Source organism: Procambarus clarkii, chromosome 60, assembly GCF_040958095.1.
Source record: "Procambarus clarkii isolate CNS0578487 chromosome 60, FALCON_Pclarkii_2.0, whole genome shotgun sequence".
In the NCBI taxonomy this organism is placed as follows: domain Eukaryota; kingdom Metazoa; phylum Arthropoda; class Malacostraca; order Decapoda; family Cambaridae; genus Procambarus; species Procambarus clarkii.
The window spans coordinates 5,404,426-5,429,903 of NC_091209.1; the positions used below are offsets into that span (position 1 = coordinate 5,404,426).

Sequence of the window (25,478 nt, forward strand, 5' to 3'; positions counted from 1 at the left end):
AGTTGAGTCTCTTGTCTAGGAATATGCCAAGAAACTTGCCATCATTTTTATTACTGATGTTAATGTTGTCTATCTGTAGCTGAATTTCATTTGATGATTTGCTTCCAAATAAGACGTAGTAAGTCTTTTCGATGTTTAATGTTAGTTTGTTCGTTGACATCCATAAGTGGACTTTTTTTAATTCATTATTTACAACATTATTTAGTGTATGTGGGTTGAGGTTTGAGTAGATAAGGGTAGTATCGTCAGCAAACAATATAGGTTTGAGAATATTAGAGACATTAGGCAGATCGTTTATATATATAAGAAATAGAAGAGGTCCTAAGGTGCTGCCCTGTGGCACTCCAACGGTAATTGGTAGAGTGGAAGAAGTTGTGCCATTGATGGTTACATATTGGTGTCTGTCACTAAGATAGGATCGGATGTATTCAAGGGCAAGGCCTCGGATTCCATAATGCTGGAGTTTAAGTAAGAGGTAGTTGTGATTAACAGTATCAAAGGCTTTTCTTAGGTCACTGAAGAGTCCAATCGGAAACTCATTTTTGTCAAGGGCTGAGTAGATTATGTCAAGGAGACTAATGATTGCATCATTGGTGCTCTTTTGGGACCGAAAGCCAAACTGGCAGGGGCTGAGTATGTCGAATTTTACGAGGTAGGAATAGAGCTGATTGTAAATAATCTTTTCAAATATTTTTGATAGAATGGGTAGATTTGATATTGGTCTATAGTTGTTTATATCCGCCGGGTTGCCTCCTTTATGGACTGGCGTTACTCTAGCTTTTTTAAATAAATAATAATAAATATGTTTATTCAGGTAAGGTACATACATACAAGTGATGTTACAATAATGGATCAATATAATGATAGAGCTATAGTACATACAATGCCTAAAGCCACTATTACGCAATGCGTTTCGGGCAGGAAGAACTTTAATATCTAGAACTTAATACTAATTGAGCATAAAGAATAAAATGTGTTGAGAACAAATACAAATAAAGATAAAAAAAAAAAAAAAAAAGGGGGAACATGACTGAAAAGCAGCACAAATACAATAGGTTGACAAACAGTGTTAATTAAAAAAATAACAGACATGGGTTGACAATAGAGGGGTAAGGTAGGTTACAGGGAATTTATTAGGTAGTGTTTAGTTTTTATCTTAAACTGGTTGAGAGAGGTACAGTCTTTAACATGGTTGGGAAGGTCATTCCACATTCTGGGCCCCTTGATTTGTAGAGCATTTCTAGTTTGATTAAGTCGTACTCTAGGAATATCCAAACTGTATTTATTTCTGGTGCAGTGCTCATGGGTTCTGTTACAACCTTCTATGAAGCTTTTGAGATCAGGATTGGCATTACAGTTCAGCGTTTTATATATTGTGACGGTAACGCGTTGGTGTTCGGCTGTTTCAAAAGCTAGGGGCATATGGCCTCGTCACATAAAGAAAAAAAAGGAGAAAAGCTGGAACTTTCGTCTGTGGTAAGGTAATGGGAAGACACACAAAACACAAGTAAATTTAACAATGAAATTTAAATTACGTTAGAAAAGCAAGACATGAATAAAATTGAGTATAAAATGTAACAGACAAATCAACAAACAAAATAATAAGAATAATCACTGGCAAATGAAAAGTTACGTTAAGACAAGTGAATAATAGCAAAGTAAATAATAGTGCAGGAATATTGGCTTCGAGCTGCCACCTCCCTTAGTACACGTAAGCCAAGGCTTAGTCTACCAATGAGACGTGTCAACTGTGTGGAGCACTGAGATATTCTGCCTTCTCTGGGTCGCTGTAGCCCAGACATCAACTCGTGGTGGAGGGTGGTGGGGCAGGTGCGACTGGGCACCAGCCAATCAGCGACAGGCAGGCGATGGACAAGCAGTTTGCCGGTTAACGGTGGGGGGGCGAGCAGGTGCGCCGGTGCTGGATACGTTTTGCTCTCTGGGCAAAACGTTTTGGAGATACTTGTTGGATATATCTTCTATATTATCTGTTGAGGTGACGTACTTTGGAGGGAAGAGCAGGCTCAATCTCTTGAAAGAGATTATCGTCACAATATGTATAATACACATGAGAGAATGTGCAGTGACTTAATGTCTAACATATTCAGAGATTTGAGTAGGGGTACCGAGTGATGTCTGGGGCCAGAGTTGGATATTTTCCTAATAGCAGCTTTGTGTTGAGTAATTAGAGGACGTAAGTGATTTTGGGTAGTAGAGCCCCAAGCACAAATACCATAGTTGAGATATTGATAGATAAGGGAGTAATAGAGAGTCACCAGGGCAGGGCGTGGTACATAATATCTGATCTTAGAAACAATGCCCACAGTTTTTGAAACTTTTTTTGATATATTTAGAATGTGTCCCTGGAAATTCAGCTTGTGGTCAATGAGAATGCCAAGGAATTTGCCTTCTAATTTGTTACAAATTTGGGTATTGTTTATTTTGAGATTTATTTGATTAAAGGATTTATTGCCAAACAGAATATAGAAAGTTTTGTCAATGTTAAGGGTGAGCTTGTTGGCAGTTAGCAGTTTTAAGGCAGTTTTAAGGATATCAGGTAAGGTGTGACTTTATTGGATGAAACATAGATGTGTGGCTCCTCTTGCATGATAGTATGATGATAGATGGAATTACTGGTGTCAATTTCACTTTGCCTCAGATCTACAAGATCTTGTTGAAGTTCTCGGTGTACTGCTGCTCTCAGATTGCTCATTGACAATCCAAGGTTATACTCAACGGCTCCTTTAAAGGCAGATTCTTTGGCTAACTTATCAGCTCTATCATGCATTCGGAGGCCAACATGAGATGGAGACCACATGAAATGGACTCTGTTACAATCCTTAATAATTTTGTCTAGCTTCGGACACGAGCATGTTACAGTTATGTGTTAAAGAGTTGAGAGCAATTAAGGATGATAAGGAGTCACGTACAATTAATGTATCAAGTTTGGAGACTTGTACACATTTCAGTGCAAGAAACAAGGTAAATAGTTCGGTCTGAAGGGTAGAGGCCCCAGTTGTTTATACGGACTCCTCACTCAAAGTACAAGCCATCGCCCATTGTCAGAACAACTGCACCCGTGGTGCGGTGTAGGGAACCATCAGTGTATATGATTTGAGAGAGAGAATGCTCTGTGGACAGAGCATAAATATGGCTTAAGGCATTGATCTTTGCCTCAAGACGAAGCTTGGGCTGCCCTCTAATTTGCTTCTTGGGTGGAAATAATTTATTACTCAAATTTAAAATTTTATTTTACTCAATTTACTCAAATAAAGAGCAACATTAAACAAACTTGGAGCACAATTTCACAAATATTGGGATCAAAGAAATCTTTAAATAACAAACCGACTCTCCTGTCTAATAACGATGGTCAGCTTTCAGCCTCTGATTCTGCTATTGAGTTCAATAGGTTCTTCTCTTCCATTGGTTCATCCCTTGCAAATGATATTCCATCTTCCAGTACTGACATTAAGGACTATCTTACAGGTAACTATCCACAGTCTCTGTACCTAAAGCCTATTAACTCCACTGATGTCAATGAGATAATCCTTTCCCTTAAAACCAAGTCTGGTGCCCTTGAGGAGATACCAACTTTAATTTACAAAAAAGCCTCCAGATCTTTAGCCCCTGCTATTGCTTTGCTCTTCAACAAGTCACTTGAACTCCAAACCTTTCCAGATATTCTAAAAAAAGCGAGAGTAACGCCTGTCCACAAATGTGGTGACCCCTCAGATGTTAACAACTACAGACCTATATCAATCCTGCCAAACTTGTCAAAATTTTTTGAAAAACTTATATATAAGCAGCTTTACTCATATCTAGCCAAACTCAATATACTTAGCCCTTGCCAATATGGCTTCAGACCCCAAAAAAGCACTAACGATGCACTTATTAGTATGCTTAACTCGATTCATACAGCTCTTGATGAAAAGGAGTTCCCTGTTGGGTTATTTGTGGACCTGCGTAAAGCTTTTGATACTGTCAACCACCATAACCTTCTTCTTAAATTACATCATTATGGAGTCAGAGGACACTCCCTACCATACCTCGAGTCCTACCTTACTGACAGGCTCCAATATGTTTCTGTGAATAATACAATTTGTCCCACCCTACCCATCAACATTGGTGTTCCTCAGGGCAGCATACTTGGCCCTCTCCTCTTTCTCATCTACATTAATGACCTTCCAAATGCCTCCCAACACCTCAAACCAATTCTATTTGCTGACGACACAACCTTCATTTACTCCAGTCCTGACCCTCTTGCTCTAAATGCCACAGTAAATACTGAGCTAAATAAAGTCCATCTTTGGCTAACTGCCAACAAACTCACCCTTAACATTGACAAAACTTTCTATATTCTGTTTGGCAATAAATCCTCTAGTCATATAAATCTCAAAATAAACAATACCCAAATTTGTAACAAATTAGATGGCAAATTCCTTGGCATTCTCATTGACCACAAGCTGAATTTCCAGGGACACATTCTAAATATATCAAAAAAAGTTTCAAAAACTGTGGGCATTCTTTCTAAGATCAGATATTATGTACCACGCCCTGCCCTGGTGACTCTCTATTACTCCCTTATCTATCCTTATCTCAACTATGGTATTTGTGCTTGGGGTTCTACTACCCAAAATCACTTACGTCCTCTAATTACCCAACACAAAGCTGCTATTAGAACAATATCCAACTCTGGCCCCAGACATCACTCGGTACCCCTACTCAAATCTCTGAATATGTTAGATATTAAGTCACTGCACATTCTCTCATGTCTATTATACATATATAAAACGCTAAACTATAATGCCAATCCTGATCTTAAAAGCTTCATAGAAGGTTGTAACAGAACCCATGAGCACCACACCAGAAATAAATACAGTTTTGATATTCCTAGAGTACGTCTTAATCTAACTAGAAATGCTCTGCAAATCAAGGGGCCCAGAATGTGGAATGACCTTCCCAACCATGTTAAAGACTGTACCTCTCTCAACCAGTTTAAGATAAAAACTAAACACTACCTAATAAATTCCCTGTAATCTACCTTACTCCTCTATTGTCAACCCATGTCTGTTATTTTCTTAATCAACACTGTTTGTCAACCTATTGTATTTGTGCTGCTTTTTCAGTCATGTTCCCCCTTTTTTTTTATCTTTATTTGTATTTGTTCTCAACACTTTTTATTCTTTATGCTCAATTAGTATTAAGTTCTAAATATTAATGTTTTTCTTGCCCGAAACGCATTGCGTAATAGTGGCTTTAGGCAGTGTATGTACTAGCTCTATCTATATATCATTCCATTAATGTAACATCACTTGTATGTATATACCTTACCTGAATAAACATCTGAATCTGAATCTGAATCTGAATCTGAAAGGGAGGGATTAAAATTGGAAAGGGTTAATCTCCCACGGTGCAGGAAAGTGTCGTTGTTGTTTCTCTTGGTACAAATTATAAAGCTGATACATTTTGAGTTCAGTTCCAGTTTGTTATCCATTTGGAACAATGCTGACCTTCAATAAATTAATTTTGGAGGGCTTCTGTGCAAGGGTTAGGATGAGTTAGCCTAAGCATTTTTATACCAATTTAACAGTTAATTTCAGTAACACGATCAACAGGAGCGTGTTTATTAAGATATTAAATAAGGTAGGACTGAGGACATCTCCCTGCGGGGTGCCTAGTTATCCATTGATGGATAACTTAGGCACCCCCTGCAGAGTGCCTAAGTTATCCATCCTTAGCTGGACCATCTCTGTGAATTACATAATTTATCAGTATTGTGCAGCCTGTGATCCCTGCCTGGCTAGATACTGATACCTAGGTAATTGTAAACATATGTAGTTTCACTTGGGCTATAAATATGTCTATGGTAAAGTATTTAAAATGAAGCTTATGTTTCTGTCTTTCTTAAGACATATAAAACATTTTTGTTTATTAACGAATTTACGTGAAATAAACATTGATGTGAGAGAGAGAGAGAGAGTAGCTCCGTCGATCGATCAAATATCTTCGGTGTTACTTAAGATATTTGTCTGGTAGATATCTTACATATAGCTTCCATTTCTGCCTTTATTCTGACTAATAATTTTGATTTAATAAGTTATCAAGATGTTTTCAACGATATTATTTCAGCGTTCGTCTATTCCAACATGGGGTGACCATTTTGAAAACGCGATACATTGGTTAACCCAACTGATACTTGGGTTTGTTTCCATTATTCTTCAGAACGCTTTAGTGTATATATAAATTTTTGGAGTTATAAATTTCCAATTTAAGTGGGTAATTACTTAAAATTAAATTTTTACTTACTCTGTATTTAGGTTAATGGTGCATAGGCGATATGCCTCCTTCACCATTATTAAGACCAAACTAAACTAAGTCCAAACTTTGGACTAAAAACCAAAGTTGGGAACATTAGTGAAATACCATCATGGTATTCAAGAGTACCTCCCATGCCCTTGCACCACCCATAGCTTTGCTGTGGGTGGTGCAACCCTTACTCAGCCCTTGACAAAAGTGAGTTTCCGATTGGACTCTTCATTGACCAGAGAAAGGCTTTTGATACCATAACTACCTCTTAATTAAAATCCACCATTATAGAATCCGTGGCCTTACCCTGAGCTGTATCTGATTTTGTACCCCTAAATGTATCCAAACCTATCATACTGACAGACGCCATTATGTAGCCATCAATAATACATCCTCTCCCACTGTACCGTAAGGGTGCCGCAGGGCAGCATCCTAGGACGTCTCCTATTTCGTATATACATCAATGATCTGCCTAATGTCTCTAACATGCTTAAAAAAATCCACTTGTGGATGTCAACCAACAAAGTCACGCTAAACATAGAAAAGTATTTTACTTAAATAAATAAATTGTTAAAATGTCTTTTTTTCTTTTGGTCAGGCTGAGTGAAGCAATGAAAGGCGATTTTGTTTTTATTAATAAACACTTTACTCCCCCGCGGACACAAGATCGTGTCCGCCGGGGGTCACTTGAAACTGCCCGAGTAGACATATTTTTTTGTCTGACGAACAAATATTTCTATAAAATTCAATTCATATCCGATCGACTTGGGGATAGTATGAACATGTTTACCATAAAATTTACGTTTTTTTTAAAAGCCACATCGCCTGTTTGGGAGAATGGTATTGTCTTGTATCTTTGTGGTAAGACTATTGTAGATCGCCGAGGTGCTGTAACGGGTAACACTTCGCCCACTTCCCATATTCTTGCGAGTGGGCCGCGATCATGATTCTACATTTATATGCATATGTCCGTGTAGGAAATTTTATTGCGATCTCAAGATACCAAATTTAACGCTGTTGAACAAATGTGGAGTTGACAACCCTGAAAAGAATGGAAACATCTCGTCGCTGTTTGGAGCTCACGGCTAGTGATCCACTTAGTTTCTTTATTGGTAGTGGTTTAAATCACAGTTTGGTGACATTTTATACATATGTTCTTCTAGAACATTCTATTGCGAACACATTGATACAAAAATGAAATATGTACATCGAAAATTAAGGTCAGCACAGTGAAAAGAGTATACACTTTTCCGTGTTGCCGCTCGATCGCCCGAAACTGTGATTTCGCTTGGAGCAAGTTTTGGTCCTGTTTGTGGAGAGAATTAATTAATTATTAATTAAAGCAGCCAAATGTTGCTGGCAAATGGGGCAAAACTGCAAAAGTGGAGGGTGTGGTGCTGCCTTCAGGTGTGGTGCTGCCTTCAGGTGTGGTGCTGCCTTCAGGTGTGGTGCTGCCTTCAGGTGTGGACCTGCCTTCAAGTGTGGTGCTGCCTTCAGGTGTGGTGCTACCTTCAGGTGTGGATCAACCTTCAGGTGTTGTTCCTCTTGGATGATCTTGTCCCTCTCTGTCTCACACCTGTAAGAATGAGTGATATGATTGATGGGAAACAAAGTGCAGGCAAGACAATGGAGGCCAGTAGTAATCAGCTTGTCAGTACACAACTTTTGCCCTTGCTTCATAAGAGCCAGGATTCCACTATTATTTTTGGGTGATAAGTGCTTCTCTTCAATAGTGTACTTGTTAGGATCCTGTAATATATACAATATTTAATGGGATTTAAGACATTTACAAATTTGTCTAAAAATACTAAAGAAATTAGAATATATAAATAATGAAAATTTTGGATAAAAGTTCACATGTAAAAGACACCAGTTTATTAAAACCATGGAATTGTCTACCTGTCAAAGCCATAAATAGCAAGACATGAAGTATAAAATTAGAATATATAAGTCTAAAGTTCTGCTGGATAAATGTTTATGAACTGAATTGCAACACACATTTAATTTAAGCTGTTAGCTTACCTTGCTTAGATATGAAGGGAAAATTCCACATAACTCTTTAGTATGTTTGGTTAAAATCTCTCTCTTCTTCTTGTAATATGTGAGATAATGCAACATTTCTTGAATGGTATGTTGTTGCTTCTCTCTGGATCTCTTCTGAAGCTCCACATCTTCTACTGCCTTCTTTTTTTTTGAGCCAGGGACACTAATAAAAGAAGAAATTTTTTTTACTGTAAGTAAACTAAAACTCAATTTAATGTAATTACAGTTTAGTTTCTTGCATAATACATTTATTTATTTATTTATATATATATATATATATATATATATATATATATATATATATATATATATATATATATACATATATATATATAATATATATATATATATATATATATATATATATATATATATATATATATATATAATATATATATATATATATGTCGTACCTAGTAGCCAGAACTCACTTTTTGGCCTACTATTCAAGGCCCGATTTGCCTAATAAGCCAAGTTTTCCTGAATTAATATATTTTTTCTAATTTTTTTCTTATGAAATGATAAAGCTACCCATTTCATTATGTATGAGGTCAATTTTTTTTTATTGGAGTTAAAATTAACGTAGATATATGACCGAACCTAACCAACCCTACCTAACCTAACCTAACCTATCTTCATAGGTTAGGTTTGGTTAGGTAGCCGAAAAAGTTAGGTTAGGTTAGGTTAGGTAGGTTAGGTAGTCGAAAAACAAATAATTCATGAAAACTTGGCTTATTAGGCAAATCGGGCCTTGCATAGTAGGCTGAGAAGTGCGTTCTGGCTACTAGGTACGACATATATATATATATATATTATATATATATATATATATATATATATATATATATATATATATATATATATATATATATAACTGAAAACTCACACCCCAGAAGTGACTCGAACCCATACTCCCAGAAGCAACGCAACTGGTATGTACAAGACGCCTTAATCCACTTGACCATCACGACCGGACAAAATGAGGTGATAGCCAAGGCTATATGAACCACCCCACCGCCGGCACTCGGATAGTTATCTTGGGCATAGCATTTTACCAAATCACCTCATTCTTTGGGGCAACACGTGAGGAACACAAATGCGAACAAGCCTGAATGGTCCCCAGGACATATGCAACTGAAAACTCACACCCCAGAAGTGACTCGAACCCATACTCCCAGAAGCAACGCAACTGGTATGTACAAGACGCCTTAATCCACTTGACCATCACGACCGGACAAAATGAGGTGATAGCCGAGGCTATATGAACCACCCCACCGCCGGCACTCGGATAGTTATCTTGGGCATAGCATTTTACCAAATCACCTCATTCTTTGGGGCAACACGTGAGGAACACAAATGCGAACAAGCCTGAATAGTCCCCAGGACATATGCAACTGAAAACTCACACCCCAGAAGTGACTCGAACCCATACTCCCAGAAGCAACGCAACTGGTATGTACAAGACGCCTTAATCCACTTGACCATCACGACCGGACAAAATGAGGTGATAGCCGAGGCTATATGAACCACCCCACCGCCGGCACTCTGATAGTTATCTTGGGCATAGCATTTTACCAAATCACCTCATTCTTTGGGGCAACACGTGAGGAACACAAATGCGAACAAGCCTGAATGGTCCCCAGGACATATGCAACTGAAAACTCACACCCCAGAAGTGACTCGAACCCATACTCCCAGAAGCAACGCAACTGGTATGTACAAGACGCCTTAATCCACTTGACCATCACGACCGGACAAAATGAGGCGATAGCCGAGGCTATATGAACCACCCCACCGCCGGCACTCGGATAGTTATCTTGGGCATAGCATTTTACCAAATCACCTCATTCTTTGGGGCAACACGTGAGGAACACAAATGCGAACAAGCCTGAATGGTCCCCAGGACATATGCAACTGAAAACTCACACCCCAGAAGTGACTCGAACCCATACTCCCAGAAGCAACGCAACTGGTATGTACAAGACGCCTTAATCCACTTGACCATCACGACCGGACAAAATGAGGTGATAGCCGAGGCTATATGAACCACCCCACCGCCGGCACTCGGATAGTTATCTTGGGCATAGCATTTTACCAAATCACCTCATTCTTTGGGGCAACACGTGAGGAACACAAATGCGAACAAGCCTGAATGGTCCCCAGGACATATGCAACTGAAAACTCACACCCCAGAAGTGACTCGAACCCATACTCCCAGAAGCAACGCAACTGGTATGTACAAGACGCCTTAATCCACTTGACCATCAAGACCGGACAAAATGAGGTGATAGCCGAGGCTATATGAACCACCCCACCGCCGGCACTCGGATAGTTATCTTGGGCATAGCATTTTACCAAATCACCTCATTCTTTGGGGCAACACGTGAGGAACACAAATGCGAACAAGCCTGAATGGTCCCCAGGACATATGCAACTGAAAACTCACACCCCAGAAGTGACTCGAACCCATACTCCCAGAAGCAACGCAACTGGTATGTACAAGACGCCTTAATCCACTTGACCATCACGACCGGATAAAATGAGGTGATAGCCGAGGCTATATGAACCACCCCACCGCCGGCACTCGGATAGTTATCTTGGGCATAGCATTTTACCAAATCACCTCATTCTTTGGGGCAACACGTGAGGAACACAAATGCGAACAAGCCTGAATGGTCCCCAGGACATATGCAACTGAAAACTCACACCCCAGAAGTGACTCGAACCCATACTCCCAGAAGCAACGCAACTGGTATGTACAAGACGCCTTAATCCACTTGACCATCACGACCGGACAAAATGAGGTGATAGCTGAGGCTATATGAACCACCCCACCGCCGGCACTCGGATAGTTATCTTGGGCATAGCATTTTACCAAATCACCTCATTCTTTGGGGCAACACGTGAGGAACACAAATGCGAACAAGCCTGAATGGTCCCCAGGACATATGCAACTGAAAACTCACACCCCAGAAGTGACTCGAACCCATACTCCCAGAAGCAACGCAACTGGTATGTACAAGACGCCTTAATCCACTTGACCATCACGACCGGACAAAATGAGGTGATAGCCGAGGCTATATGAACCACCCCACCGCCGGCACTCGGATAGTTATCTTGGGCATAGCATTTTACCAAATCACCTCATTCTTTGGGGCAACACGTGAGGAACACAAATGCGAACAAGCCTGAATGGTCCCCAGGACATATGCAACTGAAAACTCATTTTGTCCGGTCGTGATGGTCAAGTGGATTAAGGCGTCTTGTACATACCAGTTGCGTTGCTTCTGGGAGTATGGGTTCGAGTCACTTCTGGGGTGTGAGTTTTCAGTTGCATATGTCCTGGGGACCATTCAGGCTTGTTCGCATTTGTGTTCCTCACGTGTTGCCCCAAAGAATGAGGTGATTTGGTAAAATGCTATGCCCAAGATAACTATCCGAGTGCCGGCGGTGGGGTGGTTCATATAGCCTCGGCTATCACCTCATTTTGTCCGGTCGTGATGGTCAAGTGGATTAAGGCGTCTTGTACATACCAGTTGCGTTGCTTCTGGGAGTATGGGTTCGAGTCACTTCTGGGGTGTGAGTTTTCAGTTGCATATGTCCTGGGGACCATTCAGGCTTGTTCGCATTTGTGTTCCTCACGTGTTGCCCCAAAGAATGAGGTGATTTGGTAAAATGCTATGCCCAAGATAACTATCTGAGTGCCGGCGGTGGGGTGGTTCATATAGCCTCGGCTATCACCTCATTTTGTCCGGTCGTGATGGTCAAGTGGATTAAGGCGTCTTGTACATACCAGTTGCGTTGCTTCTGGGAGTATGGGTTCGAGTCACTTCTGGGGTGTGAGTTTTCAGTTGCATATGTCCTGGGGACCATTCAGGCTTGTTCGCATTTGTGTTCCTCACGTGTTGCCCCAAAGAATGAGGTGATTTGGTAAAATGCTATGCCCAAGATAACTATCCGAGTGCCGGCGGTGGGGTGGTTCATATAGCCTCGGCTATCACCTCATTTTGTCCGGTCGTGATGGTCAAGTGGATTAAGGCGTCTTGTACATACCAGTTGCGTTGCTTCTGGGAGTATGGGTTCGAGTCACTTCTGGGGTGTGAGTTTTCAGTTGCATATGTCCTGGGGACCATTCAGGCTTGTTCGCATTTGTGTTCCTCACGTGTTGCCCCAAAGAATGAGGTGATTTGGTAAAATGCTATGCCCAAGATAACTATCTGAGTGCCGGCGGTGGGGTGGTTCATATAGCCTCGGCTATCACCTCATTTTGTCCGGTCGTGATGGTCAAGTGGATTAAGGCGTCTTGTACATACCAGTTGCGTTGCTTCTGGGAGTATGGGTTCGAGTCACTTCTGGGGTGTGAGTTTTCAGTTGCATATGTCCTGGGGACCATTCAGGCTTGTTCGCATTTGTGTTCCTCACGTGTTGCCCCAAAGAATGAGGTGATTTGGTAAAATGCTATGCCCAAGATAACTATCCGAGTGCCGGCGGTGGGGTGGTTCATATAGCCTCGGCTATCACCTCATTTTGTCCGGTCGTGATGGTCAAGTGGATTAAGGCGTCTTGTACATACCAGTTGCGTTGCTTCTGGGAGTATGGGTTCGAGTCACTTCTGGGGTGTGAGTTTTCAGTTGCATATGTCCTGGGGACCATTCAGGCTTGTTCGCATATATATATATACACAGAAGGTACATTGGGATTGAGGATACATAGCATAGTAATTACAATCTTGTAAAGCCACTAGTACGCGCAGCGTTTCGGGCAGGTCCTTAATCTAAGAAAATTTTAAGTAGGTAAATACTTGCAAAATTTATAAAAAAATGATAACAGTTACAAAACAAGAAAAAAATAAAAGATGAGAGAAAATTGTAGGTATATTAAAGCACATAGGTAGCTCAGATTGATTGCAATGACAGCTTGAATGGTAGTTTAACAAAAATTAGTAGGCACAATACAGCATATGGCTAGCACATAAAAGAAGACAGCAATGAACACAATGATAAAGTTGTTTGGGTTAAGTACATAAAGATTGGAAGATTGTGTAATTGGGTACATTCCATACATAGTTTATTTTGCAGTATCAACCTGATAAAAACCTACAGATTATGATACTGCTCCTATTTTACAAATAGTAGTGATGATACTTGTCTTTAAAAATAAGCAAAGCTTATCCATTATGCAAGCTAAATGTTAGTTGTCTTGATAATGCCTAATTGTAACCCCTGATAAAATAAGATGTGGTTACATACCATTTTTGCTATGATGAGCAACCAGGCAACCAGGAGGCCTGGTCGACGACCGGGCCGCGGGGACGCTAAGCCCCGGAAGCACCTCAAGGTAACCTCAAGGTAAGGTATGAGGCAGTAAATTGTGCCATGGCAGGATACCTTCTATTGCATCCTTTTCACTGAGAGTTTCAGAGTTTTCACTATTGTAGGTTTTTATGAAGCCTTAAAACTTTTTCGTCACACCCATTTTTGTGCCGGAGTGAACAGCGCATTTTACTGGATGCTGCAAATAAAGTCTTTTTGGCTGAAAGTTTTAAAGTTGTTATGAAATTTTCCTTATCCTTTACCTACATATAAATTATAGACCAAGAGCTAAAGAGAAAATGCTTCAGAGTTAACGAAGACAAATAGTAGGCCTACCTACATGAGTGGCAATCAGATTTTTGGAATGCCTACAACGCATTTTGGCAGTTTTTGCGATGCCACCAACGCCATAACTGCCAAAGTGTGCTGAATTTCAAAATATACCAGGAAAAAATCAAGGAAAATGGGGGGGGGGGGGGGAAGGGAACCTTCAACAAGCTGCCAGCTTCCCGTTTTTATCGAGGCCACTAGGGTTAGTGGCCCTCAGGTAAATCGGGTAAAATATTATTCCAAGACAATTACAGCATAACTGATAAAGTTAGGCTAGAGTAATATAAATTTCTGGTAAATTTAGAATGATGTAAATTTCTAGAGTAATATAAATTTAAATTTCATATTAACTTGACTGACAGTTATAAATGCCAATCTGCCTTCAATAAACTCTCTGGTGAAATATTTATAATCAGGAGTATTATTCATAAATATGCCTAAACAAAAAATATAAAATAGACATTAGTTTGCATATGAATCTGATGAGAAAATTCCTTGATTAACCTACATTTCCCTATCAATCAAATGGTCTCATCTTAAGTACGTCTCAGACTGTCTTCTTCACCAGCACCAATGCTAAATAATATTACAACAATAATGTCCATAACTTAGCTACAGAGTATATTACATTTTAAATAAATTTTCACAGAGAACAAAAACAGAAAGCACATTATTATTTACATAAATATGAAGAAAAACATTTAAAGCTTTGATTTATCTTTGCTAAACTAAAGAGATATTTCTATACTTATAAGCAATTTTGAATTTTCCTATAGTGACAGCTTCTCTAGTTCTTGCTTGGTCATCTAACTTTCATAAAAGAACAATATAATAAAATATCTTGATCTTTACCTTTCATGGTGAAGTGTATTTCTCAAACAAAATAGAATTACCTTTGAAGAACATCCAACTGACATTGTGATAGCACACTGTTAGATTAAAGTTAAGTTACTATACCTGTATGTGCCTCATTATCCTTCAACATTCTCTTAATTACCTTCCACACTCTTAAGTGTTTAGCCTATTATCTGCATGTATCATTTTGTGCCTCTTCATATTACCACGACGACTGAATCTCTTCCCACACTCTGGTCTCTCGTGAGGCTTGTCACCTGAATGCACTAACATGTGAGTCTTCATACTTCTAAGACGACTGAATCTCTTCCCACACTCTGGACATTCATGAGGTTTGTCACCTGAATGCACTAACATGTGCCTTATTATACTTCCACGTACTCTAAATTTTTTGCCACACTCGGCACATTGAAAAGGTCTCTCATCTGCATGCACCATCATGTGACGCTTCATACTTCCATGATGACTGAATCTCTTCCCACACTCTGGACATTCATGAGGTTTGTCACCTGAATGCACTAACATGTGAGTCGTCATATTTCCACGTTTACTGAATCTCTTCCCACACTCTGGACACTCGTGAGGCTTGTCACCTGAATGCACTAACATGTGAGTCTTCATATTTCCACGCTCACTGAATCTCTTCCCACACTCTGGACATTCATGAGGTTTGTCACCTGAATGCACTAACATGTGAGTCTTCATACTTCCAAGCCGACTGAATCTCTTCCCACACTCTGGACATTCATGAGGTTTGTCACCTGAATGCCCTAACATGTGAGTCTTCATACTTCCAAGCTGACTGAATCTCTTCCCACACTCTGGACATTCATGAGGTTTGTCACCTGAATGCACTAACATGTGCCTTATTATACTTCCACGTACTCTAAATTTTTTGCCACACTCGGCACATTGAAAAGGGCTCTCATCTGCATGCACCATCATGTGACGCTTCATACTTCCATGATGACTGAATCTCTTCCCACACTCTGGACATTCATGAGGTTTGTCACCTGAATGCACTAACATGTGAGTCGTCATATTTCCACGTTTACTGAATCTTTTCCCACACTCTGGACACTCGTGAGGCTTGTCACCTGAATGCACTAACATGTGAGTCTTCATACTTCCACGCTCACTGAATCTCTTCCCACACTCTGGACATTCATGAGGTTTGTCACCTGAATGCACTAACATGTGAGTCTTCATACTTCCAAGCTGACTGAATCTCTTCCCACACTCTGGACATTCATGAGGTTTGTCACCTGAATGCACTAACATGTGAGTCTTCATACTTCCAAGCTGACTGAATCTCTTCCCACACTCTGGACATTCATGAGGTTTGTCACCTGAATGCACTAACATGTGCCTTATTATATTTGCACGTACTCTAAATTTTTTGCCACACTCAGCACATTGAAAAGGTCTCTCATCTGCATGCACCATCATGTGACGCTTCATACTTCCATGATGACTGAATCTCTTCCCACACTCTGGACACTCGTGAGGCTTGTCACCTGAATGCACTAACATGTGAGTCTTCATATTTCCACGCTCACTGAATCTCTTCCCACACTCTGGACATTCATGAGGTTTATCACCTGAATGCACTAACATGTGCCTTATTATTTTTGCACGTACTCTAAATTTTTTGCCACACTCGGCACATTGAAAAGGTCTCATCCACATGCACCATCATGTGAGTCTTCATATGTCTATGCTGACTGAATCTCTTCCCACACTCTGGACACTCATGAGGTTTGTCACCTGAATGCACTAACATGTGAGTCTTCATATTTCCACGCAGACTGAATCTCTTCCCACAATCTGGACACTCATGAGGTTTGTCACCTGAATGCACTAACATGTGAGTCTTCACACGTGCAGGACAGGTGAATACCTTCGGACACTGTGGACACTGGTGAGTCTTCATCTTCTTTATGACAGGTGCAGTTTGTGTGAAGGTTTTCTCCCCCGGATGTTGGGAGAAGCGTCAAGGCTTGAATGTTGTTTCTTAGAGTTAGACTTGATGTGAGCACTTGGCGGTCAATGGTGGTGCTTCTTCTTTATGATAGGTGCAGTTTGTGTCAAGGTTTTCCCTTAATGCTCGTGCTGGACATCACCGGCGGGTGCTGCTAAAATGGTGGCGGTTGTTTACCCTCTCATCACCTGAGCGTTCCAATGTTTTTGTCTGGTTCCATATATCATTTTTCCTACTTCTTATTTTAGTTTATAACTGGTCATTTACAATTAACACTTGTATTTATATTCATGTTTTTCAATCAAAGAATGTACTTGAAATTGTTTCTTTAAACATAAAGCCAAACGATTATACTTTTTGAAGGAAATAGCTCTCCCATAGTGGATGTGTTCCGAGCCATAATGGAAATTGACCCAAGTATAGGATGGGTTAGCCCAAGTATCGCGTTTTCAAAAGGTCCGCCCGTGTTGGAAAAGACGAACGCTGAAAGAATATTGTTGAAAACATCTTGATAACTGATTAAACCAAAATTATGTATTAGTCAGAAGAAAGACAGAAACGCGATCTATATGTAAAACCTCTACCAGACAAATATTTTAAGTAAAACCGAAGATATTTGTAGTTGTATAAAAGTGGCAGTTTTCATCGCTCGTCGAGCTCGAAAACCGCAGCATTCATCTCAGAACCATGCCTATTTCACGCAGATTCCTTAATAAACGTAAGAGTTTTATATGTCACAAGAAAGACAGATATATAAGCTTCGTTCTAAATACCTTACCATGGTGCTGAATGTACAACACGAAAAAACATAATTTTAATCTGAAAAAGTATCTTTTTTTAAAGAAATTAGGCGAAAATAAAAAGCTGGTGACGCCAAATCAAGTCGACGATCCAAGCGTCGGTTAGGTTAGGTTAGGTTTGGTTTGGTTAAGTTAGGTTAGGTTAGGTTAGGTTAGGATAGGTTAGGTTAGGTTAGGTTAGGTTAGGTCAGCCTAACCTAACATATCATATTTATTCATTACTAACGTATTGCCAGGAAGCTTTCTGAAGCTTGTGTAGCTTGTGGTAATTAGACGGAGCCGGACAGATCGATCGACGGAGCAACTCTCTCTCAGAACAATGTTTATTTCACGTGAATTCGTTAATAAACATATATGTTTTATATGTCTCAAGAAAGGCAGACATATAAGCTTCACTTTAAACACCTTACCATGCACATATTAAAAGTTCTAATGAAGATACATGTATTTAAAAATTACGGAGCTCCGACCCCGTACAGACTGAACGACAGAGCAACTCTCTCTCAGATCAATGTTTATTTCACGTAAATTCGTTAATAAACACAACTGTTTTATATGTCTTAAGCATGATAGAAATATGAGCTTCATTTTAAATCCATTACAATAGACATATTTATAGCTCAAGTGAAGATACATATGTTTTTATAGTGGCGTTCAGTAGCTTTTCAGTCATGGAGTGCAGACGCCTACGCACTTGCCGATATATTGTATAATTAACAAAGATACGCTAATAAAACCTAAAATCTTATATGCCTCCAGAAAGACCCAGATATGAACATTATTATGATTGCACCAAATGAAATATATCATGTTGGAGGACAAAGATATATCAATTTTAAATTAAGTTTCGACTTCCGCCCGGGCGAGAGAGATGAGGCGACTCTCGCCCCATCTATTGGAAATTCTGTCCACTAAAGACCCAAAGCAACTCAAACCCTCCTAGTGTTATTTAAGTAATGAAGTATTATGGTATATTTACTCACTATAATGTGGGTGCTGAATGCAGAACATGAGAAAACATATATTTACTCCAAACTAATATAATTTCATAATGAAATAAGTATATATGTGGCATCAAAGGAAGTCGACGGTCCAAGCGTCATTGTTGTGGAGCGACTTATCCAAGATATATCGTTGTTTGGAAAGCGTTTGTTGGCATATCCAGTTGTCGCACTTCTCTGCACAAATTATCACAAATTTAAATAATAATGTTAACAAGTAGAATACGTATTTTTAATAAAATCTAACATAACTAGCCAGAAAACATTTAACATTTATTAAAAAATATATGTTTGGAAGTTAAATCGACTTCATAGGACAATAATTTTGTTATATATATTCGTTGACATCCGTTCGCTACTTAAACTACCATGTACTGTACTTATGTAAAATCTCTCATGTCTCTTCGCTAAACAATTGGGCCTCTACCCTTCAGACCGAACTATTTGCCTTGATCCTTGCACTGAAATGTGTACAAGTCTCTAAACTTGATACATTAATTGTAAGTGACTCCTTGTCATCCTTAAATGCTCTGAACTCTTTGTAAGGATGTTTAATTCTTCATAATTTAATTCTCAAGGATATTTTGTTTAATTCTCTCAACTTCATGTAAGGAATGAATACACAAGGTGCTATTTTTGTCTCAAAAGACACATCTCCACATCTTAATTAGGTTCACAGATCCAGATCTTGCCAAATAGGGAGCTGGTCGGCCGAGCGGACAGCACGCTGGACTTGTGATCCTGTGGTCCCGGGTTCGATCCCAGGCGCCGGCGAGAAACAATGGGCAGAGTTTCTTTCACCCTATGCCCCTGTTACCTAGCAGTAAAATAGGTACCTGGGTGTTAGTCAGCTGTCATGGGCTGCTTCCTGGGGGTGGAGGCCTGGTCGAGGACCGGGCCGCGGGGACACTAAAAGCCCCGAAATCATCTCAAGATAACCACTTAATGGTAGTTAGGCATTCACAGTTGTGGTAGCAACCAGTCAGACATTCACATTTATAATAATAATAATAATAATAATAATAATTTTTATTTAGGCAAAGGTACATACATAAAGAGATTTTACAAAGTTTGTTGGCTTTATAGATAAGAGCTAGTACATACAATGCCTAAAGCCACTATTACGCAAAGCGTTTCGGGCAGGAAAAAACACTACTGACTAAAGCTTAAAACTAATGGGTAAAAAGAAAAAAATGCGTTGAGTACAAATAAAAATAGAGGTAAAAGAGGGGGGAACATTGTTGAAAAAACAGCACAAATACAATTACAAATTATTACAGAAAATTACATTAAAACAGCGTTGATTTGTAAAACAAAAACAAAACAAAAAAAAACATACATGGGTTGACAATAGAGAGGTAAGGTAGGTTACAGGGAATTTATTAGGTATAGCTTCGTTTTTAACTTAAACTGGTTGAGAGAGGTACTGTCTTTAACATGGTTGGGAAGGTCATTCCACATCCTGGGCCCCTTGATTTGTAGAGCATTTCTGGTTTGATTAAGTCGTACTCTAGGAATATCAAAACTGTATTTATTTCTGGTGTGGTGCTCATGGGTTCTGTTACAACCTTCTATGAAGCTTTTGAGATCAGGATTGGCATTACAATTTAGCGTTTTGTATATGTATAGTACACATGAGAGAATGTGCAGTGACTTAATGTCTAACATATTCAGGGATTTGAATAGGGGTACCGAGTGATGTCTGGGGCCAGAATTGGATATTGTCCTAATAGCAGCTTTGTGTTGAGTAATTAGAGGACGTAAGTGATTTTGGGTAGTAGAGCCCCAAGCACAAATACCATAGCTGAGATATGGATAGATAAGGGAGTAATAGAGAGTCACCAGGGCAGGGCGTGGTACATAATATTTGATCTTAGAAAGAATGCCCACAGTTTTTGAAACTTTTTTTGATATGTTTAGTATGTGTCCCTGGAAATTCAGCTTGTGGTCAATGAGAATGCCAAGGAATTTGCCATCTAATTTGTTACAAATTTGGGTATTGTTTATTTTGAGATTTATTTGATTAGAGGATTTATTGCCAAACAGAATATAGAAAGTTTTGTCAATGTTAAGGGTGAGTTTGTTGGCAGTTAGCCACAGATGGACTTTATTTAGCTCAGTATTTACTGTGGCATATGTTGGGTATAAAATTCGTAATTTCAAACTTCGAATAAGTGCAGAGAGCCAGAATTTTGCTCCAAAATGTGACTCAGTCCTCGAAATTGGGATGTTTGGGATATTTTTAAAACTGCAGGGGAGTTTGGGACAAATATGACCCAACGCCGCTTTCAGTACTTGGCATATGCTGGGTATAAAAAAGTCACAATTTCAAACTGCGAATACGTGCAGAGAGCGAGAATTTGGCTCCAAAATATGGATCAGGCCTCGAAATTGGGATATTTGGGATATTTCGAAAACTGCAGGGGAGTTTGTGTTAAATGTCACACACTGCCGCTTTCAGGTCTTGGCATATGTTGGGTATAAAAAGTCATAATATCAATCTGTGAATACGTGCATAGAGCCAGCATTTGGCTCCAAAATATGGCTCAGGCCTCGAAATTGGAATGTTTGGAATATTTTGAAAACTGCAGGGAGGTTTGGGACAAATGTGACCAAACGCCGCATTCAGTACTTGGCATAGGTTGGGTATAAAAAAGTCGCAATTTCAAACTGCGAATACGTGCAGAGAGCCAGAATTTGGCTCCAAAATATGTGTCGTGCCTCGAAATTGGGATGTTTGGGTTATTTTGAAAACTGCAGGGGAGTTTGTGCAAAATGTGACTCACTGCTGCTTGCAGGACTTGGCATATGTTGGGTATAAAAAGTCGTAATATCAAACTGCGAATACGTGCATAGAGCCAGAATTAGGCTCCAAAATATGGCTCAGGCCTCGGAATTGGGATGTTTCGGATATTTTGAAAACTGCAGGGAGGTTTGGGACAAATGTGACCAAACGCCGCTTTCAGTACTTGGCATATGTTGGGTATAAAAAGTCGTAATTTCAAACTGCGAATACGTGCAGAGAGCCTGAATATGGCTCCAAAATATCGCTCAGGCCTTGAAATTGGGATGTTTGGGATATTTTGAAAACTGCAGGGGAGTTTGTGCAAAATGTGACTCATTGCCGCTCTCAGAACTTGGCATATGTTGGGTATAATAAGTCGCAATTTCAAACTGTGAATACGTGCAGAGAGCTAGAACTTGGCTCTAAATTATGGCTCAGGCCTCGAAATTGGGATATTTGGGATATTTTGAAAACTTCAAGGGAGTTTGTGCAAAATGTGACTTACTGCCGCTTTCAGGACATAGCATATGTTGGGTATAAAAAGTCGTAATATAAAACTGCAAATACATGCATAGAGCCAGAATTTGGCTCCAAAATATGGCTGAGGCCTCGAATTTGGGATGTTTGGGATATTTTGAAAACTGCAGGGAGGTTTGGGACAAATGTGACCAAACGCCGCTTACAGTACTTGGCATATGCTGGGTATAAAAAAGTCGCAATTTCAAACATCGAATACGTGCAGAGAGCCAGAATTTGGCTCCATAATATCGCTCAGGCCACGAAATTGGGATATTTGGGATATTTTGGAAACTGCAGGGGAGTTTGTGCAAAATGTGACTCACTGCCGCTTTCAGGAATTGGCATATGTTGGGTATAAAATTCGTAATTTCAAACTTCTAATAATTGCAGAGAGCCAGAATTTGGCTCCAAAATATGACTCAGTCCTCGAAATTGGGATGTTTGGGATATTTTTAAAACTGCAGGGGAGTTTGGGACAAATATGACCCAACGCCGCTTTCAGTACTTGGCATATGCTGAGTATAAAAAAGTCACAATTTCAAACTGCGAATACGTGCAGAGAGCCAGAATTTGGCTCCAAAGTATGGCTCAGGCCTCGAAATTGGGATATTTGGGATATTTCGAAAACTGCAGGGGAGTTTGTGCAAAATGTGACTCACTGCCGCTTTCAGGACTTGGAATATGTTAGGTATAAAAAGTCGTAATACCAAACTGCGATAACGTGCAGAGAGCCAGAATTTGGCTCGAAAATATGGCTCAGGCCTCGAAATTGGGATATTTGGGATATTTCGAAAACTGCAGGGGAGTTAGTTTTAAATGTCACTCAATGCTGCTTTCAGGTCTTGGCATATGTTGGGTATAAAAAGTCATAATATCAATCTGCGAATACGTGCATAGAACCAGCATTTGGCTCCAAAATATGGCTTAGGCCTCGAAATTGTGATGTTTGGGATATTTTGAAAACTGCAGGGAGGTTTGGGACAAATGTGACCAAACGCCGCTTTCAGTTCTTGGCATAGGTTGGGTATAAAAAAGTCGCAATTAGAAACTGCGAATACGTGAAAAGAGCCAGAATTTGGCTCCCAAAAATGTGTCGTGCCTCGAAATTGGGATGTTTGGGATATTTTGAAAACTGCAGGGGAGTTTGTGCAAAATGTGACTCACTGCCGCTTTCAGGACTTGACATATGTTGGGTATAAAAAATCGTAATATCAAACTGCGAATACGTGCATAGAGCCAGAATTTGGCTCCAAAATATGGCTCAGGCCTTGAAATTGGGATGTTTGGGATATTTTGAAAACTGCAGGGGAGTTTGCGACAAATATGACCAAACGCCGCTTTCAGTACTTGGCATATGTTGGGAATAAAAAGTCGTAATTTCAAACTGCGAATACGTGCAGAGAGGCAGAACTTGTCTCCAAAATATGGCTCACACCTCGAAATTGGGATGTTTGGGATATTTTAAAAATTGCTGGGGGGATTGGGAGAAATGTGACCAAACGCCGATTTCAGTATTTGGCATATGTTGGGTATAAAATAGTCGTAATTTCAAACAGCGAATACGTGCAGAGAGCCAGAATTTGGCTCCAAAATATGGCTCAGGCCTCGAAATTGAAATATTTAGGATATTTCGAAAACTGCAGGGAAGTTTCTGCAAAATGTCACTCACTGCCACTTTCAGGACTTGGCATATGTTGGGTATAAAATTCGTAATTTCAAACTGCGAATACGTGCATAGAGCCAGAATTTGGCTCCAAAATATGGCTCAGGCCTCGAAATTGGGATGTTTGGGATATTTTGAAAACTGCAGAGGAGTTTGGGACAAATATGACCAAACGCCGCTTTCATTACTTGGCATATGTTGGGTTTAAAAAGTTGTAATTTCAAACTGCGAATACGTGCAGAGAGCCAGAATTTGGCTCCAAAATATGGCGTAGGCCTCGAAATTGGGATGTTTGGGATTTTTAGAAAATTGCAGGGGGGATTTGGACAAATGTGACCAAATGCCGCTTTCAGTACTTGGCATATGTTGGGTATAAAAAAGTCGTAATTTCAAACTGCGAATACGTGCAGAGAGCGAAAATTTGGCTCCAAAATATGGCTCAGGCCTCGAAATTGGGATATTTGGGATATATCGAAAACTGCAGGGGAGTTTGTGTTAAATGTCACTCACTGCCGCTCTCAGGTTTTGGCATATCTTGGGTATAAAAAGTCATAATATCAATCTGCGAATACTTGCATAGAGCCAGCATTTAGCTCCAAAATATGGCTCAGGCCTCGAAATTGGGATATTTGGGATATTTCAAAAACTGCAGGGGATTTTGTGTTAAATGTCACTCACTGCCGCTTTCAGGTCTTGGAATATGTTGGGTAAAAAAAGTCCTAATATCACACTGCGATAACGTGCAGAAAGCCAGAATTTGGCTCGAAAATATGGCTCAGGCCTCGAAATTGGGATGTTTGGGATATTTTGAAAACTGCAGGGAGGTTTGGTACAAATGTGACCAAACGCCGCTTTCAGTACTTGGCATATGTTGGGTATAAAAAGTCGTAATTTAAACTGTGAATACGTGCAGAGAGTCAGAATTTGGCTCCAAAATATGGCTCACACCTCGAAGTTGGGATGTTTGGGATATTTCGAAAACTGCAGGGGAGTTTGTGTTAAATGTCACTCACTGCCGCTTTCAGGTCTTGGCATATGTTGGGTATAAAAAGTCGCAATTTTAAACAGCGAATACGTGCAGAGAGCCAGAATTTGGCCCTAAAATATGGCTAAGGCCTCGAAATTGAAATACTTGGGATATTTCGAAAACTGCAGGGGAGTTTGTGCAAAATGTCACTCACTGCCACTTTCAGGACTTGGCATATGTTGGGTATAAAAAGTCGCAATTTTAATATGCGAATACGTGCATAGAGCCAGAATTTGGCTCCAAAATATGGCTCAGGCCTCGAAATTGGGATATTTGGGATATTTCGAAAACTGCAAGGGAGTTTGTGTTAAATGTCACTCAATGCTGCTTTCAGGTCTTGGCATATGTTGGGTATAAAAAGTCATAATATCAATCTGCGAATACGTGCATAGAGCCAGCATTTGGCTCCAAAATATGGGTCAGGCCTCGAAATTGTGATGTTTGGGATATTTTGAAAACTGCAGGGAGGTTTGGGACAAATGTGACCAAACGCCGCTTTCAGTTCTTGGCATAGGCTGGGTATAAAAAAATCGCAATTTCAAACTGCGAATACGTGAAAAGAGCCAGAATTTGGCTCCCAAAAATGTGTCGTGCCTCGAAATTGGGATGTTTGGGATATTTTGAAAACTGCAGGGGAGTTTATGCAAAATGTGACTCACTGCCGCTTTCAGGACTTGACATATGTTGGGTATAAAAAATCGTAATATCAAACTGCGAATACGTTCATAGAGCCAGAATTTGGCTCCAAAATATGGTTCAGGCCTCGGAATTGGGATGTTTGGGATATTTTGAAAACTGCAGGGAGGTTTGGGACAAATGTGACTAAACGCCGCTTTCAGTACTTGGCATATGTTGG

The 25,478-nt window shown here is 39.9% G+C and overlaps 1 protein-coding gene across 2 annotated transcripts; it reads right to left on the reverse strand.

The window, feature by feature from the left end:
* Positions 1 to 6,928: 6,928 nt before the first annotated feature.
* On the reverse strand, positions 6,929 to 17,010 carry LOC123749964 (zinc finger protein 665-like). 2 transcript variants are annotated; one of them, XM_069307412.1, is made up of 4 exons: positions 14,989 to 17,010; positions 13,599 to 13,860; positions 8,329 to 8,512; positions 6,929 to 7,882 (listed from the first exon to the last, which is right to left on the reverse strand). In XM_069307412.1, exon 1 carries the CDS (start codon positions 16,533 to 16,535, stop codon positions 15,000 to 15,002), a length of 1,536 nt encoding a protein of 511 aa, XP_069163513.1. In that variant the 5' UTR covers positions 16,536 to 17,010; the 3' UTR covers positions 6,929 to 7,882; positions 8,329 to 8,512; positions 13,599 to 13,860; positions 14,989 to 14,999. The 2 variants fall into 2 exon arrangements, with proteins under 2 accessions (XP_069163513.1, XP_069163512.1); XM_069307411.1 differs by having other exon boundaries at positions 13,599 to 17,008.
* Positions 17,011 to 25,478: the final 8,468 nt, after the last annotated feature.